Source organism: Morone saxatilis, unplaced genomic scaffold, assembly GCF_004916995.1.
Source record: "Morone saxatilis isolate NCDOM2014 unplaced genomic scaffold, NCSU_SB_2.0 Contig18, whole genome shotgun sequence".
NCBI classification, from domain to species: Eukaryota; Metazoa; Chordata; class Actinopteri; family Moronidae; genus Morone; species Morone saxatilis.
Window position 1 is genome coordinate 349,600 of NW_023339740.1, and position 15,040 is coordinate 364,639.

Consider the following 15,040-nt stretch of genomic DNA (forward strand, 5'->3'; position numbering starts at 1 on the left):
ATAAGTATGTTTTCACTAGTGTATAATCACCTGAAAATAAGAATCACTGTATTTTTGTTACCTTTGAATGAGCTGTTTTCTACAGATGCCACGGGTCACCTTCCATGGTGTCCATGTTCAGGGGGTGTCCTTATTTTCTGGTGCCAGTGAGATGAAATATAGATCAACACCAGACATTCTAGTGACTAACAGTAGCCATAATGGCATTTTTAGGGGCAAATATGACCACACTGCCAATGAACTTTACAAATGTGGTTGTTTTTAGTGCTTTTTGTTTGCTTGCTGCCACCACTCAAGTATTACAAGTATTACAACCAGTTGATCAATTTGCCAAGACTGTAGATATAAGTTGACAGAGCATTTTACTTAATCAAATAAAAGGTTCAAAATGACCTCCTTCTCTGCATGCTGGTGACAGATGGTGAGAGTTGTGAGGGCCTGACTCTGCCTTCCCCTTTTGGTTTCCCTCCAAAAACAACTTTTTAATGTTTTCTTCGTTAGGAAAATGATTCAACTGTCTTTGTCCCAAACCAAACATGATGCATGCATCTCATTTAATTTTAAAAATTTGGGTTGAGAATGTTTATAAAAAATCATACTTTTTAATCACAACCAAAAGAAAGCTCTTTCATACCATAAATTAGACTTTAGAACAGACATTAAAAAAACAGCTGTAACAAATAATAGTACAGTTATGATAATGATCTTTATTAATAGAGCACTTTTCAAAATCCAAGGTACAAAGTGTTTTCGGGAAAAAAAAAAAACACAAGTCATAAAAGAACATTTCAACCAGATAAAACAAGAAAAAACTTTAAGGAAATTACATTTTAAGTAAAAGGATGAATATTAACTTATGACCCAGTTCCAAAGTGTAGGATATAGCGGCTTAGCCTCATGTGATGCATTCGCTATTAAAACACATCCATGCTTAATCTGCTATGACATGTCTTTTCTGAAACAAAATGCAATGTAAATCGCAAAACAATCTCAATTTCACACAATACAAATAATGTTAACACATAGCCAAAGCTGATCCCTGAACATTTAAAAGTATCAAAAACTAAAATATGAGAGGTCCAATATAAAGAAACTACATACTAGCCTTACTGTCCAGCTGTCCTACAATAAAGAATATGCTGACTCATTCAGTAAACAGGAACAGTGGCTCACTGGAAGTGGTTCAACTGAACCATAAAAATGAATTAAAAGATCCAAACATTAAGAACTCTTCTGTCAGCTGTCCATAGTTAAGAGTATTAACTGTACTTTAACTTGTGGTAAGAAAAAAGAAAAATACAAAAAACAAAAACAAAAACTCTTTGAACCTAAAGGTTTAGAATGTAAATAATACAATTCTAGATACAGAAGATATAGAAGTTGTTCAATTTCACAATTACAGACACATATTAAAGAGAACAATAAAAAGTTGGTCCAAAATCTTTTATAAAAAAGTAAAAAAAATGCACACAAACTGTGAAACCATACAAATAAAACATATTTCATTAAGTCATGCTGTTGTGTAAATGCAGGGGCATTGATCTACTGCTTGTAGAGATCAAGTCTCTTAAAAACACAGTACTGTACTTTTCTTATATACAATATTTTAACTTGTGGTAACAAAAGAGAAAATTAAAAAAACAAAACAAAAAACTCTTTGAACCTGAACGTTTAAAATGTAAAAAATAAAAATCTTGATACAGCTGGTATAGAATTTGTATAATTTCATAATAACAGACACATATTAAAGAGAATAATTAAAATGTTGGTCCAAAATCTGTTATAAAAATGTAAAAAGAATGCACACAAACTTACTGGAAAACCATAGAAAAAAGCTATAAATATATACATCTTTCATGAAGTCATGCTGTTGTGTAAGCATAGGGGGCTCTAATCTGCTGCTTGTAGAAATCAAATCTCTAGAAAACACAGAGACGAGCTAGCTGGCACACACTGAAATCTTGTTTGCATCTGTCACTGCATCATGGCTCCTGTAGTGGTCCAGGAGATTTTTCCAAGCTTTACTGCGACTGAGCAGCTTCTGGTTTCCTTTGAGAGGACAGAAACATTTGAGTCATGAGGCCCTATGAGCTTTCATCCTGAAGCATAGGCATAAAAAAGAGGTGAGCTGCAGTATCTTACCAATGATGCACAGTCCCTCCTTGGCCCTGGTGATGGCCACATTTATCTGATTGGCATCGCCCACAAAGCCCAGATGTTTGGCCAGCCAAGCTCCATTGGGTTCACTCTCAATCTCTTCACTTGGCAGAGAGCAGACTGTCGATATGATGACGTAACGCCATTCACTTCCTAGAAGACAAAAGCGAGAGGGGAGGTTTTTCTTTAGTTTTCTCTGAACTGCACCAAAATACCAGTCAAGTCACGTTTATTTACATGGCCAGAAAACAAGTCTAAATCATGAAAAACCTGACGCCAACCGATATATCGGTCAGTCAATATCATGGCAGACATATTGGTATCGGAGCGGTATGGGCATGTATGTTATCCGATATGAATCAGAATCAGAATTTTGTTTATTGCCAAGTAGGTTTTAACGCCTATGAGGAATATGACCTGGTGCAATTGGTGCATAAAATATAAATATACAAATACAAATATGCAAATATACAAATCACACAAAAATCACACAGAAAAATAAAGTACTTTCAAAATATAAATAGATAAAGATAAGAAAGATAAGAAGAGAAAACTGTGCAGAAGACGGGGGTGCATTAATGTAATGCATACTGTATATACAGGGTGGGTATATGCTCCAATAAGACAACAGTTTTTTCCCGTATTTAATGCAAAGATGCTTGTGGTAACATATCGGTGTCACACTGTAAGAGGAACAATTCTTCTATTGTAGAATATTCTTCCATTGTGGTACTTTAATTTCAGAAAAGGACTTGTTATGTAAGAGAGGTACACTGTCACCTTGGCTTTTAGTGATTGTGGTAACAAGGATTTCATCCATTTTCTTCTCCTTCAGGGCATCTCTGATTTCTGACACTTGGGCATTATAGGGCGAAAGAATCACAATGCTTTGCTGTTCGATTTTGCCAATTTTCACCAGCTTATCAGCAATGTCAATCTGCAAAAGAACCAAACCAAAAGCAGTGATGTAAAGCAATAATAATGTCACTGACAATCAGGTTAACTGACTTTATAGCAGGGGTCTCCAACATAGTAGATTTCTCATAAGAGCCTTCAGTGGTAATACCACGACCAGAGCAAAAAATAACTTCCACACCTGCAATTCCAATTCCAACTGGTTCACCGCTGTAGATGATGATGCTACTAAAAGCATAACACTGATGTTCGTCAAGTACACAGAGTAGCCCTCCCGACAATTTTCTTTCTTTGATAGCATTCACTCTCAAAAAGGTTGGAGACCCCTATAATATGCGTTAGCCCTATATATTAATATTACTGTTTAAAATCAACAAGGAAATGCATGGGTGCCCAATACAGTACCACTTTGTTTTTCTCTTTCTTGTTTGCTTTAGAATTCTCGTTGCCCTTGGCGGTGTTGACAACCAGTCTGATGGTCTCTCCTTCGATGTCCCCAAAAACAACTGGCATTGTCTTATCTCCAACACGCAGGACACTGTTCGGCTGCTCCACCCCAGTTTTCAGCTTTCCCTCATAAGATTCTTTTGATGGGAACTCGCATATGTTCACATGCTATGAAGGTACATAATGGATAGTTGTTGGTTACAATTTAAAAGAGTAACACAGACATAAGGTTATACAATATTGCAACAGTAAGTACATATGTATAAATATACAATACTGCATGAAACATAATGCATATATACTGTATGTATAAAAACAGTGTTTTAATGTCCTCACCATTCTGTACTGGGTGTCTAGCATCACTGTCCTTTTCCCACGCATTGTATAGTAGCGTTCAAATAGAGACTTGGCCATCCCCAGCTTCTTCACACGTGCATTCTTCACAATGGGTCGTAACTGTTTGTGGTCACCGATCAAAACAATCTAAAAGTGACATTGTAAGACATTAGAGTAAATACCTTTAACACCAATGTTGGTGAGCAATGATGAGACCAGTGCCTTAAACCCCTGTAATTGTGTTAGCTGGCATTCAGCACTCAGAGAACCCTTTGTCTGAAATAGAGCCAAACCGACATTGGATTTTTAAAAATATTTTTTAGTGGGGGTTTTATTGCCTTTAATCAGCCATGGCAGATGAAGAGTGGCAGGAAAGGGGGAAAAGAGAGAGGATGACACACAGCAAAGGGCTACAGGTTGTAGTCAAACCCGTGGCCGCTGCTGCAAGGACTCAGCGTTGGTACATGGGGCACCAGCTCTACCAGGTATCCCCGATATGAGATAATTGAGACCAATACCTATTTCAGAGGGGAAAAATAGAAATTAACAATTACTGATTGGCTGCCATATCAGTAATTGGTGAATTTCTGAGCTAGAATGAAAATAAACCTTTTCTATGTGGATTGTGCACTGATGCAAACGTATTGAGAATGCTGCTTTCTTAAGCTTTCTTGAAGAATATTTAAGTAAAATACAATTGGATAGGAAAGTTGAAGATTGACAAGAAAGGGGGAAGAGAGAGGGAAAGCAAGCTCTACCAAGTTAAATATTCTTTAACATGTTACATAAACAAGCATTTTTTTCTGCATTACCGGGCAAAAATGTTTTCCTGTAATTGCGCATATGGGATAACATATGGCCAATACTGATAAGATACCGATTTGTTGGTGATAGGCCATTATTGGCCAACCGACATATTGTTCTAGTCTGAAATGCAAAGGCTTGAAACTACTGGGGACATGAATGTGCTCAACAAATCTCCCCATTATATTTTGATATTTATTGTGTACAAGTGGAAAGTCTGATGGAGAGTCAAGAGGAAAGACGAAAAGGTCATCAGAAACATAAGGATTGATTCCCTGTCGAGAATATTTACAACTAATTTAATGGAAATGTCGCCAGTAGTTTATTCTATATATTGTTTATTGCCAGTGACCAAACTGTTGGCCGAGGGGAAGTTTTGACCTGCCAGTTAGACTCGAGAAACGAATTGGGCGGTTACTGTACAATTATCCTTGGAAATAATCCTTTGAGAAAAATGAATTTCCATGCTGGACTATACAACAAAGCTCGTAGCACCTTTGTCACTCCAGTGTTACATAACACATAGTATGAAACTACTTATAAAAGATATTAAAGCTCATTGTGCTCTGACAATGTAATTTCAGCATTATTTTCATGAATCAGGGCACGAAGAAAGCCGCATTGATCATTAGCATGCAGACACATTAAAGACAATGTTAATGCACAAGCAGGATACCAATGTTAAATTAAAACCTCACCTTTTCTGGTTTGTTGCTGACTAATGGAATCAAGGCCTGTGGTTCAGTGGCCATTGCACATTCATCAATGAGGATCTGACGTGCGATGACTGTTTTAATCAAGCTTGGTGTGGAAGACTGTGTACATGTGCACAGTATGATGTCATGCTGTTCAAGCTCATATGTCCGAGCAAGGGTGAGAAGTTTTTTGTATCTAGAAGGAAAAACAATCCATACAGTTAGACCTGCAAATAAAGTTCTTCAAATCCAAACGTTCCTATTTTTTGTTTCCCTTCTCTCTCTTACTCTTTTAAAATAATTTTTCAAATGGATGAGATGGTCCCGAATAGGGCTAGATTGGACACTACTGGAGGTAGAAGTAACAAATTACACCAATCAGCCATAACATTATAATCACCTGCACACCCTGACTGGTCTGCGGCTACGCGGCCCCATACAAAACAAACTGTGATGCAATGTGCGTTCGGACACCTTTCTATCAGAACAAGCATGAACTTTTTCAGCAGTTTGAGCTGCAGTAGCTTGTCTGTTGGATCTGACCACATGGGCCAGCCTTCACTCCCCACGTGCATCGATGAGCTTTTGTGTACTTTGTGTACTTTTTTGAATGTTCTTTAAAATTAACAATTTTACTTTTACTTACTACCCACTTTTTATAACAAGTATTGTTACATTTCTAGCTGCATCAGTTACAGTGTAAAAATGTGCCGCTTGGCGTCAACCATTGGCCAGTGTGCAGGGTAAGGTTGGGACTCCATAATAATGCAGTAACCAGGTTATCTTGCTGTCTCCGCTGCTCTCTATCTGTGTCATCGATGTATATAGAGCTGCAGGTTTGTGTCTTGTTTGACTGAGGGCAGGGCTGAGCTACACACGTAGAGCATTGACGGTGGATTTTTTTTTTTTTTTAGATTGAGGATACAGTTTGGGCCAGTCTTAAACCTGAATATTAAAAAGAGCTATGTCTTTATGTACAATATCTGTTCCTACATGAAAAACTGTGGCTGTCACAAGTCAAACATGATTATTATACTATAATATTAGATTAGGGTTTGCAAACCCTTGACTACTAAAAGTTAGTATGTTGGAATCCTCTTCTCACCGACTAATAAGGGACTTTTCATAATTTTCATGCAGGTTTGAAATTTGCTAAACCAATGGTGCATATGAACTTACTCTTTCACCTGTTCAGCAGTCAGCTCTTTTATTTTCTCAAGGTGAAGTTTAAGGCATTTAAGCACTTTTATTTCCTTAATGGAAAGTTGAATGCGTATGAGCTCTTCTTTTTCCTGAACAGCAAGCTGAATGCGTCTGACCTCTTCTTTATCCATACGAGCAAGTTGAATGCGTCGGAGTTCTTCTATTTCCTTAAGGGCATGTTGAATGCGTTGGAGCTCTTCTTTTACTACAGGTGCAAGTTGAATGTGTCGGAGCTCTTCTTTTTCCTTAAGGGCAAGTGGAATGCATCGGAGCTCTTTTTTTTCCTCAAGGGCAAGTTTAATACGTTGAAGCTCTAATATTTCCTTAAGGTTACGTTGAATGCGTAGGAGCTCTTCTATGTCCTCATGGCCGAGTGGGATGTGTAGAAGGTCTTCTTTTCTCTCAAGGCCAAGTTGAATGCGTAGGAACTTTTCTTTTTCCTCAAGGTCAAGTTGAATGCGTCTGACCTCTTCTTTTTCCTTAAGACCACGTTGAATGCGTCGGAGCTCTTCTATTTCCTCAAGGGTATGTTGAATTTGTTGGAGGTCTTCTTTTACGTCAAGGGAAAGTTGAATGCGTAGCAGCTCTTCTTTTTTCTTAGGTGTCAGCTGAATGCGTAGCAGCTCTTCATTTTTCTTAATTGAAAGATGAATGCTTGGGAGCTCTTCTTTTTTCACCAGGGCAAGTTTAATGCGTCGGTCAAAATCTTTTATTTGACCTGAATGAGGGTTTTGGTCCTGTCGCATGCGGTGATGCAGAGTGATTCCCCTAAAACAATGTACAATATGCCAGTGTTAGTTAATTCAGAAAAAAAGATGAAAACTGAGTCTCATCAGCTGGTGTGATTATAATACCTGAGCTCTGGTTTGGCACATTCTTGGCGGAGAGTCCTCCGGGAAAACTGAAGGGTGCAGTCTGGATAAGGGTAATCAAGCATCTCCACTTGTTGGCTATAGACCCTGAGGGGTCTTAGACTGTCCTCAAACCCTAACAGGTAGCCTGTGTTACAAAAGTAAAAAACACACACAACATGGGTTATAGTAACAGAAGGAAAAACAGCTGGAATTTCAGCAGAGAAATAAAGTGACTTGCCTGCAACAACATCAACAGACTTGTTGGATGGGCCGCAGTAGAGAATAACTTCCTTTTTGTTCCCATCCTTTGGATCATGAAATTTCCTTGGGTTCTTAGAGTTCAGCTCCAAGAAATGGTACACAATGTACACACCCACTACTGTCTTTCCAGTTCCTAAGAGACAGATAGGAAAAATGGCTCAAGCCTTTGTAAGAAAATTTGATGCATTAGGGTGAAAAATCCAGCTCTTACCAGGTGGTCCCTGTATAAGAGTGAAGGTATGATTTAGAGCGTTATCCACAGCAAGACGCTGACTCAGGTTAAGCTCTGGCAGTACATTTGGTAGCTCGTTCCTCTTTCCTCCCAGCCATGTTGCTTTTACTGCAAAGAAAAATGACAACGTTTTGCAAGAAATGTACAATAATTTAATCAGATTTAAATTACACTACAGGAATGTATAACAAGTTTATGTGTGATTTACAGGAATACAAACAGTTAAAATCTATGCCCTTATTAACTGCTGACTAATGGAAATACCTTCTTTTGGAATGCGTTGTCCAAGTGCTATAGCCTTGACAAGATCACATGCAGATCCAATGTTGCGCACAGCATGTTCTTTCCGGCTAAAAAAATATACAAAACCACACAACAGTTTAATCTCAAGCTGAAAAAAAAAAAAGTTTATCAGCATTTGTCCGCAATGTTATTGCAAGCAAGTGTGAGATGAAAAGTCAAACAATAGGCAATGTAACATTGGTGTGATCAAAATGAACTACACTTGAACTTACATGTCAGGCAGGAGCTTTGGGATTATTTCAACTGTGAAAGAAGTTTTTTTCTGTAAGACACAATCCGGAATTATCTCCATCGGAAGGTGACTGATGTAGAATTCCACTTCACTTCCTTCATTTGGAGGGTTTTTCCTTTCTTCTTTTCTTGTGACACCATGGGCCACCCATGTGTACTCGCTTGGGTCCACCGATGCAGAATGTTCCAAGGTTGAAGTCAACTTCAAACCTCTCTTCCTTATGCACAATAAACATTTTGAAAGGTGAAATCCAATGGCCCATTCATTGATCCATGCCAGAGGTAAGAAGAAGCTTCCTGTTAGCATGCCTTCCCGTACTTGACTGAAGTTTACCACCAGGTTCTCAATGACTATGCTCTCACTTTCGTCAACTGCAGTGGCAGCAGATTCCATGTCACACAACGGTTGCCAGATCTGTTTATACTGCTCTATGTCACTATAATGAATCCTTGATGGGACATCGGCTGAACTGGAGAAGCATGTGATAGGGCTGTGGACATGATCGACACAAATCTCAAACTTTGGTTTAATGTGCACCAACTGAACAGCAGGCATGTAATAACCTCTTTTTAACTCTGATGTCATTTGGACTTGAAGGATGTCACCTGTTTGCAACTGGAGGCTCATGTCAACCTCATGACCCATTTGTATCTTTGGAACCTCTTGCTCCTCAGAGGTACACGTGTTAGTCTTGGAATAAGGAATCTCATTAGATGATTGTGGCAGAATATATTCTTTTTCAACCTCTGTGTTAACGTCCATTATGAGAAGCTTTGCATGATCCCAGTTTTCTTCGTCAATTGCTTCAACAGTGGCTTTCCATATTTTCAGTGGAAGCTCAACACAGGGATCACAGTCTGGCATGTTCAACTCTTGGTAGATTTGCATGGTGTCAACTGCATAGATCCGCCTTTTCCATGTAAGAGTGATGCAGTGTTTTTCTTCATCATACAATGGTTGGTCCCACAATTGTAAATCTTTGTACATAATTGCTAAACGCTCTGCAAATATGTTCTTGTTAAAAGGAAATGAGACCGCAAAACTATCTTTGTTGGGTTCTGTACTCACAACAAAGGCCAACTTTGAAGCACTGTGTTTTTTCATGCTCACTGCGTAGGAGATCTGCTCAGCCTTTTGTTCATACTCCTTGGCATTCTTGATATAGAGATCAAATTGACTGCACAGAGTTGAAATCTCAGTTCGAGTGTATTGGACATTCCTGTGACAAATGATGGAGTGCAAAAGTCTCTGCACGACGATGTCCATGTACCGCCGTATCGGTGAGGATGCTTGGGTGTAAGATCTTACGCTCAGAGAATAATGCCCAACCCCTGCTTTCGGAGAGGAGTTGGAACGGATGACATAGGCTTTACTGAAACATCTTCTGAACTGCTGAACGACTGGCTGAAGCAGAGGGTGGATGTCATCTGCAGCAATCAGGTCCACCATTTTGTCTATATCACCTTTTTTGGCCGCTGACTGGATTTCTTTCCATACTTTTGTGAGGATGCGGAAGTTTTCATGGTTTGGTACTTGTTCCACATGGTCAACTTTGTGCCGCACATAAAAAGACAGTGGTATTAATTCAGCACATTTTGTCTTTCTTAACTCCTCTATCTTTTCAGGATCTGGGTTTGCCTGGCAGCGAAGAGGTGTGTAAGACCTGGTTTTTTCTGAACCAATCAAAGTCTCAGATGCATGTGCATTGAATAACACACTTAGCTCTTCTATCATGAGATGGGCTTTGCGCTCTCCGGGCAATCTCTGATCATCAGGTTGAGAATAAACCCAGTCATGGCCAAGTCTCATCTTCCTTTGAGCTTTTGCAAAACAATAAGCCACTGTGACACAGTCATTTACTGTGTCAAATATCTGTATCATCCCATAATTTTTGGAGATTATATCCTCTGCCTCTTCATAAGATAAGTTCTCATTAGAATTGATCAGTGACAGCTGGAATTCGGGCTTTCCAATGATCTCATTTGTTTTCTTGTTTACTCTGAACATTAATGAAACCACCCTGCGATCTTGACCTGACAGAAGACTAAAGTGTCCAGTGCTAAAGCCTTGGGGGAACATATGATATACTGCTGTGGGTTTTTCCCCACCGCAGTAATATGTAGTGCCACGTTGTTTTGCGTCCTCATCTAGTTTACTACCTGGACTCACAAAGCTTGCTACATCTGCAATATGGACTCCCAATTCATATTGGTCTCCAATGTCCCTGACACTGATAGCGTCATCCAAGTCTTTTGCTCCTTTCGGGTCAACTGTGAAAGTAATTACCTCACGTATGTCCTGTCTGTATGTCCTGTCTTCATCTACCCAGGAGAAACCCTCGTCTGATGTATATGGAGTGGGTAAAACTTTAAATTCTTCATTCAGGATCCATAGTGCATCATTCAAAGATTTTCCGACTGGAAGAATATCTATGACTTTCCCCAATGGAAAAGCATACCCTCTTTTCCAGCAAATTACCTGCACCACAAATACATTGTTCTGTCTCAGCTTTTCATCGAGATAAACACAGGATGCAATTGTCCACCATCCATTAATGTTTTCCCATATTGGAAGGAAGTTACGTCTTTTCCTGCTGATCCGTATGCGTACTTTAGGTGCAGATTTTGTAATGGGCATCATCATCCTTGTGACAAATTCTTCTTCAGAATTCTGTCTTGGTTTGCTGTTATCCTCATCCTCAAGCAGGCACACAAGTACACGTGCTGATTCCTCTTCCTTGGTGATGCCGACCACCCTTGTTGTCTGTACAACCACTTCGTCTCCAGTGAAGACTGTATTCAGGTTTGCCCTTCCATTAATGCTTATTCGATTAATGGGATTTTGAAATGGTATGACATAACCTCTGTTATATGACTCCCTGATCAACTTTCCTTGCTTGTATATCTCTGGTTGTTTTTTACATAACTCCAAATAGTCTGTGTCAACATCTGTGGTTGTGTGTGAAGATCTTAACTTGAGGTGATTGATGTCTGAACTGTCTTCATCTGAACTATATTCTGTTTTCTGCTGTTCATGTTCATCTTTCAACTCTTGAAGAATTGCATCACTGTGAGTTTTGCTCTTATCCACATGTTCAGACTTTTGAAACCTTGCCGTTTCCATGATGTCCTTTTCAAATAAGTCTTTGGTAAAATGCTGTGGCGCAACACTGTTTTTGCAGATGCAATGGTCCACATAGCTCTTCCAGACTCTTGAGCATTTCCCAAAACAACAGAGGGCAGCAGCATCTCCAACCACAACCACAAGGGACTGAGCTCTAGTCATTGCAGTGTTTAACACACGGGCATCATTGAACAGCTCCAGACCAGGCAGGTGAGATGTTTTTAGGCTGTCACGTGTTTGCACAGCTGTCATTATGACTGCCCTGAACTGTTTGCCTGTTAACAAATGAAGACAACAATTATTACAGTGTATGAAGGATAATGGAATTATAATGTTTGAATAGTCAGACAGATGCTCAGTTTAAGTTGAGCCACCCTTTATGTCTAACATAATGGCATAATCATGAAGGAATTCCTGAAGATAAAAATAAAATTACCTTGCACATTTGCTAAATTCTCAACATGGACTTTAGCAAGGCTTCTTCTCAAAAGCACTGCCCTAATCTGCCGAACCTACAAACCACAAGAAACAATTAAGATAATTACAACTTTGACCAAATCCAACAATGACTGTGTTAATACATTTATACAGAACTTTTCACTGTATCATTGATGTAATTAATCTTTTTGGCAACTGCAAAGTTTTAATTTACCTGAAATCCCTCTGATAGAATGCAGATTGAGCTTTGGTCTATGGTCCCCCAGGTCGATGGCCAGTGTTTGAGAATCTCTTGCACTTCTTCAACCACTTTTGCAACCTCTTCTTTGTTATACCAAGACATAGACACTGTGTCCAAGAGGCACTCTCCCCTAACATGGTGAAACTTCAGGGCACGGCCATTTGCGGGAGCTGGAATATTTCCAGTAGCTTTGATAACATCATTCTTACCAACGTAGAAATTGGTGGAGACAAACTCCACGATTTCTTTGGTTGAGCGGTAGTTTTCACTGAATATGATTCTACTGTTCTGGGCAGCTTCACAATTGTGATCTTGGTAGTAGTGGAACAAGCGATTAAGGAGTGTGTGATTTGAACGGTGATGATCATCAACTGAGAAAAGTTTGGGTCCCATTTGCATATGGTCTCCAGCCAAAACCACTCTGGTGTTTGGCCCAGCAAGGCCAAGGGCAATCAAGGCTTCACATTCGAGCATCTGAGAGGCTTCATCAATTAGTATGTGGGTGAAGTATCCCTCTGGGAGCTTTAGGTCTTGAAAATGTCTTGCCATTGTTGTGGTGGTTATGACTATTTTGTGGCAATCTAAGGCAGCTTTTGTAGGTGGTAGAAAATTCTGTCCATCTTCCGAAAAAAAACAGTATTTCAAAGTAATCTCATCTGTGGCATACAAAGCCTTTTTGCCGTTTGCTTTTATTCGAATAGGCCTAATTTCCTCATTTTTCTTGTCGATGAATGGATGGAAGTGATCTCTGACGTACAGATCTGCAGAACTGAAAGAGAGAGAAAACTTCTTTACAACAGTACAGCAAATAGTCTAGCCAGATTAGCAAATTGAAAGTAACCAAAGATTTTAAAAATGACAACATTTTATTAAAGGTCCAGTGTATAGGTTTTAGTTGCATCTAGCGGTGTAGTTGCAGAATGCAGTCCTCTGACTTCCCCCTCCCCAAGTGCAAAAGAGAAACAACTAACTAAAAAGTGCAAAATATGCCAACAGACCTATCTAGAACTGGTTTTTAGTTGTCTGTTCTTGGCTAAGATATACTGTGGTCCAACATGGTGGCTTCCATGGAAAGTGATCCGTGGTGTGTGTAGATATACTTTAAAAAACTATAATTCCATTTCTGCCAATAAATCCTCCTAAATGTTACACACTGGACCTTTAGGTATGCTTTCAATAGTATGCATTACCTGTTGGTGTGGGTGCAAATCAGCACTTTGTTGTTGGGCTGCTTACAAAGCTCTCTGGCTGCTGTAGCAAGGGTAAATGTTTTCCCAGTTCCAAATGGTCCATAAATGAGGAGTGGTGCTACACACTTTTGAACAGTGGAGGTACCTGTGATAAAGTAAATTGCTGACTGCTGCTTTGTATTGAGCTTCTCATAGCGGATGTTATTCACAGGAACTCCACAGCTTTTAAAGTCTGGTAGCACTCTTTTTGTATCAGGAAGAAGATCTACAGCCTTGTGCATGGTGCAGAAGCTGTTGCGGTCCAGCTGAAACTGCACCTCCATTTGATACGATTCATTGCTTTTGATTGTAAGATCGGAGCAACATTTTTTGGACAGTTGCAAATACATTTTGTTCTCACTTGTTTGGCCTTGCAGAATGATGGCTTCATAGACTTTGGAGTTTTGACCACCTGAAGATAAAGGGGCTATCAGGCCAGACTGGATGCTTCGTTTTAGCACCTGTCCCTCAGGTGTGTCTGGTGTGAGATTACAAGGAATTGAGACAGTACAGAACAGTTGACCCCAAGGAGCCATCATCATTGGAAACTGATCATTGTCCAGTGTATCCAGTGTTGTAATTTCTCCACAAACATTTAGTCTAAAGTAAAGAGAAAAAAAGGCTTAGGCATTGTTTTGTAAATATGTGCATATTCCAATCATTGTAAAAAGAAATTGATAGAGATAAGCATATTACCTTGAAACAACCTGGTCCTCTGCCCGTTCTTCATTGTACAGGAAGTGATGCATTCTTTCTTTGTAGTTGTCATTATTGAGAGGTATTTGGCTTTTGGCTGTTGATGATTTGTACAAAAAGCTTATCTGAGGAGGCTTGTACTCCTTTAACAGCTCCTCCTGTTCCTCTTTCCTAGATGTACATGGAATGATAATCCTGTTCCCTCGATGCCAACGCTCAACACTTTGAAAGGTGGCTCGACGGTTCACAGTTTGGTCTTCAGTGTCATCGAAAGGCAGCTGGCCTACTCTTACTCTGAGTTTCCTCAAGAGCACTGGTCTCATGTCAAAATCTAGCACTAACCACTGGTCATACAGGCCTGGGTTGATGGCTGTAAAAGACACAGTGATGCCATACGTCGCGTCATCACTTAGAAAGTGTTCACCTGAAGAGTAGATACAGGGCACAGGACTGATGTCACCAAGGGTGAATGAAGCTCCTGGCTCTTGCTTCAACAGTGCCACATGCACAAGCTGTCTCTGTAAATAGAGAAGAAGAAATGCTATTTGCTTCCACATGTTTACGTATTTCCTGTAAAAACAGGCAGCTACCGGGAGGTACTTGTCGTAGCGAGTGTGTGTAACATACCTACTGCTATGCACCTAGCGCTATGAGCTAACTTTCAGCATTCGGCATTCAGTATTTCACATTTCTATCACTCATGCAACACTATACTGTTAGTATCCATAATGCTCTTGCACCTGCGTCCAGCCTGTACCAACCTATGTGGATAGGTGGATAAACAGTTTTGTGGAAAAACTTGAGTGTAGTATTAATATTATTATTATATATACTCCATAATATTATATATATTATGGAGTGTGGACTGGTAGCT

At 39.5% G+C, this 15,040-nt stretch overlaps 1 protein-coding gene across 1 annotated transcript in view; it reads right to left on the minus strand.

Moving 5' to 3' along the window:
- Nucleotides 1-687: 687 nt before the first annotated feature.
- Nucleotides 688-15,040, minus strand: part of LOC118328236 (helicase with zinc finger domain 2-like) — a gene marked incomplete at its 5' end in the record, with an annotated part of 19,037 nt that continues 4,684 nt past the window's right edge. Inside the window, 16 exon segments of the mRNA XM_035661860.1 lie at nt 688-2,049; nt 2,143-2,310; nt 2,938-3,094; nt 3,478-3,687; nt 3,856-4,002; nt 5,358-5,550; nt 6,534-7,325; nt 7,412-7,556; nt 7,650-7,805; nt 7,884-8,012; nt 8,169-8,254; nt 8,420-11,837; nt 11,999-12,074; nt 12,215-13,010; nt 13,432-14,070; nt 14,167-14,684. Coding sequence (XP_035517753.1) covers nt 1,940-2,049; nt 2,143-2,310; nt 2,938-3,094; nt 3,478-3,687; nt 3,856-4,002; nt 5,358-5,550; nt 6,534-7,325; nt 7,412-7,556; nt 7,650-7,805; nt 7,884-8,012; nt 8,169-8,254; nt 8,420-11,837; nt 11,999-12,074; nt 12,215-13,010; nt 13,432-14,070; nt 14,167-14,684 — 7,740 coding nt within the window. The 3' untranslated portion in view covers nt 688-1,939.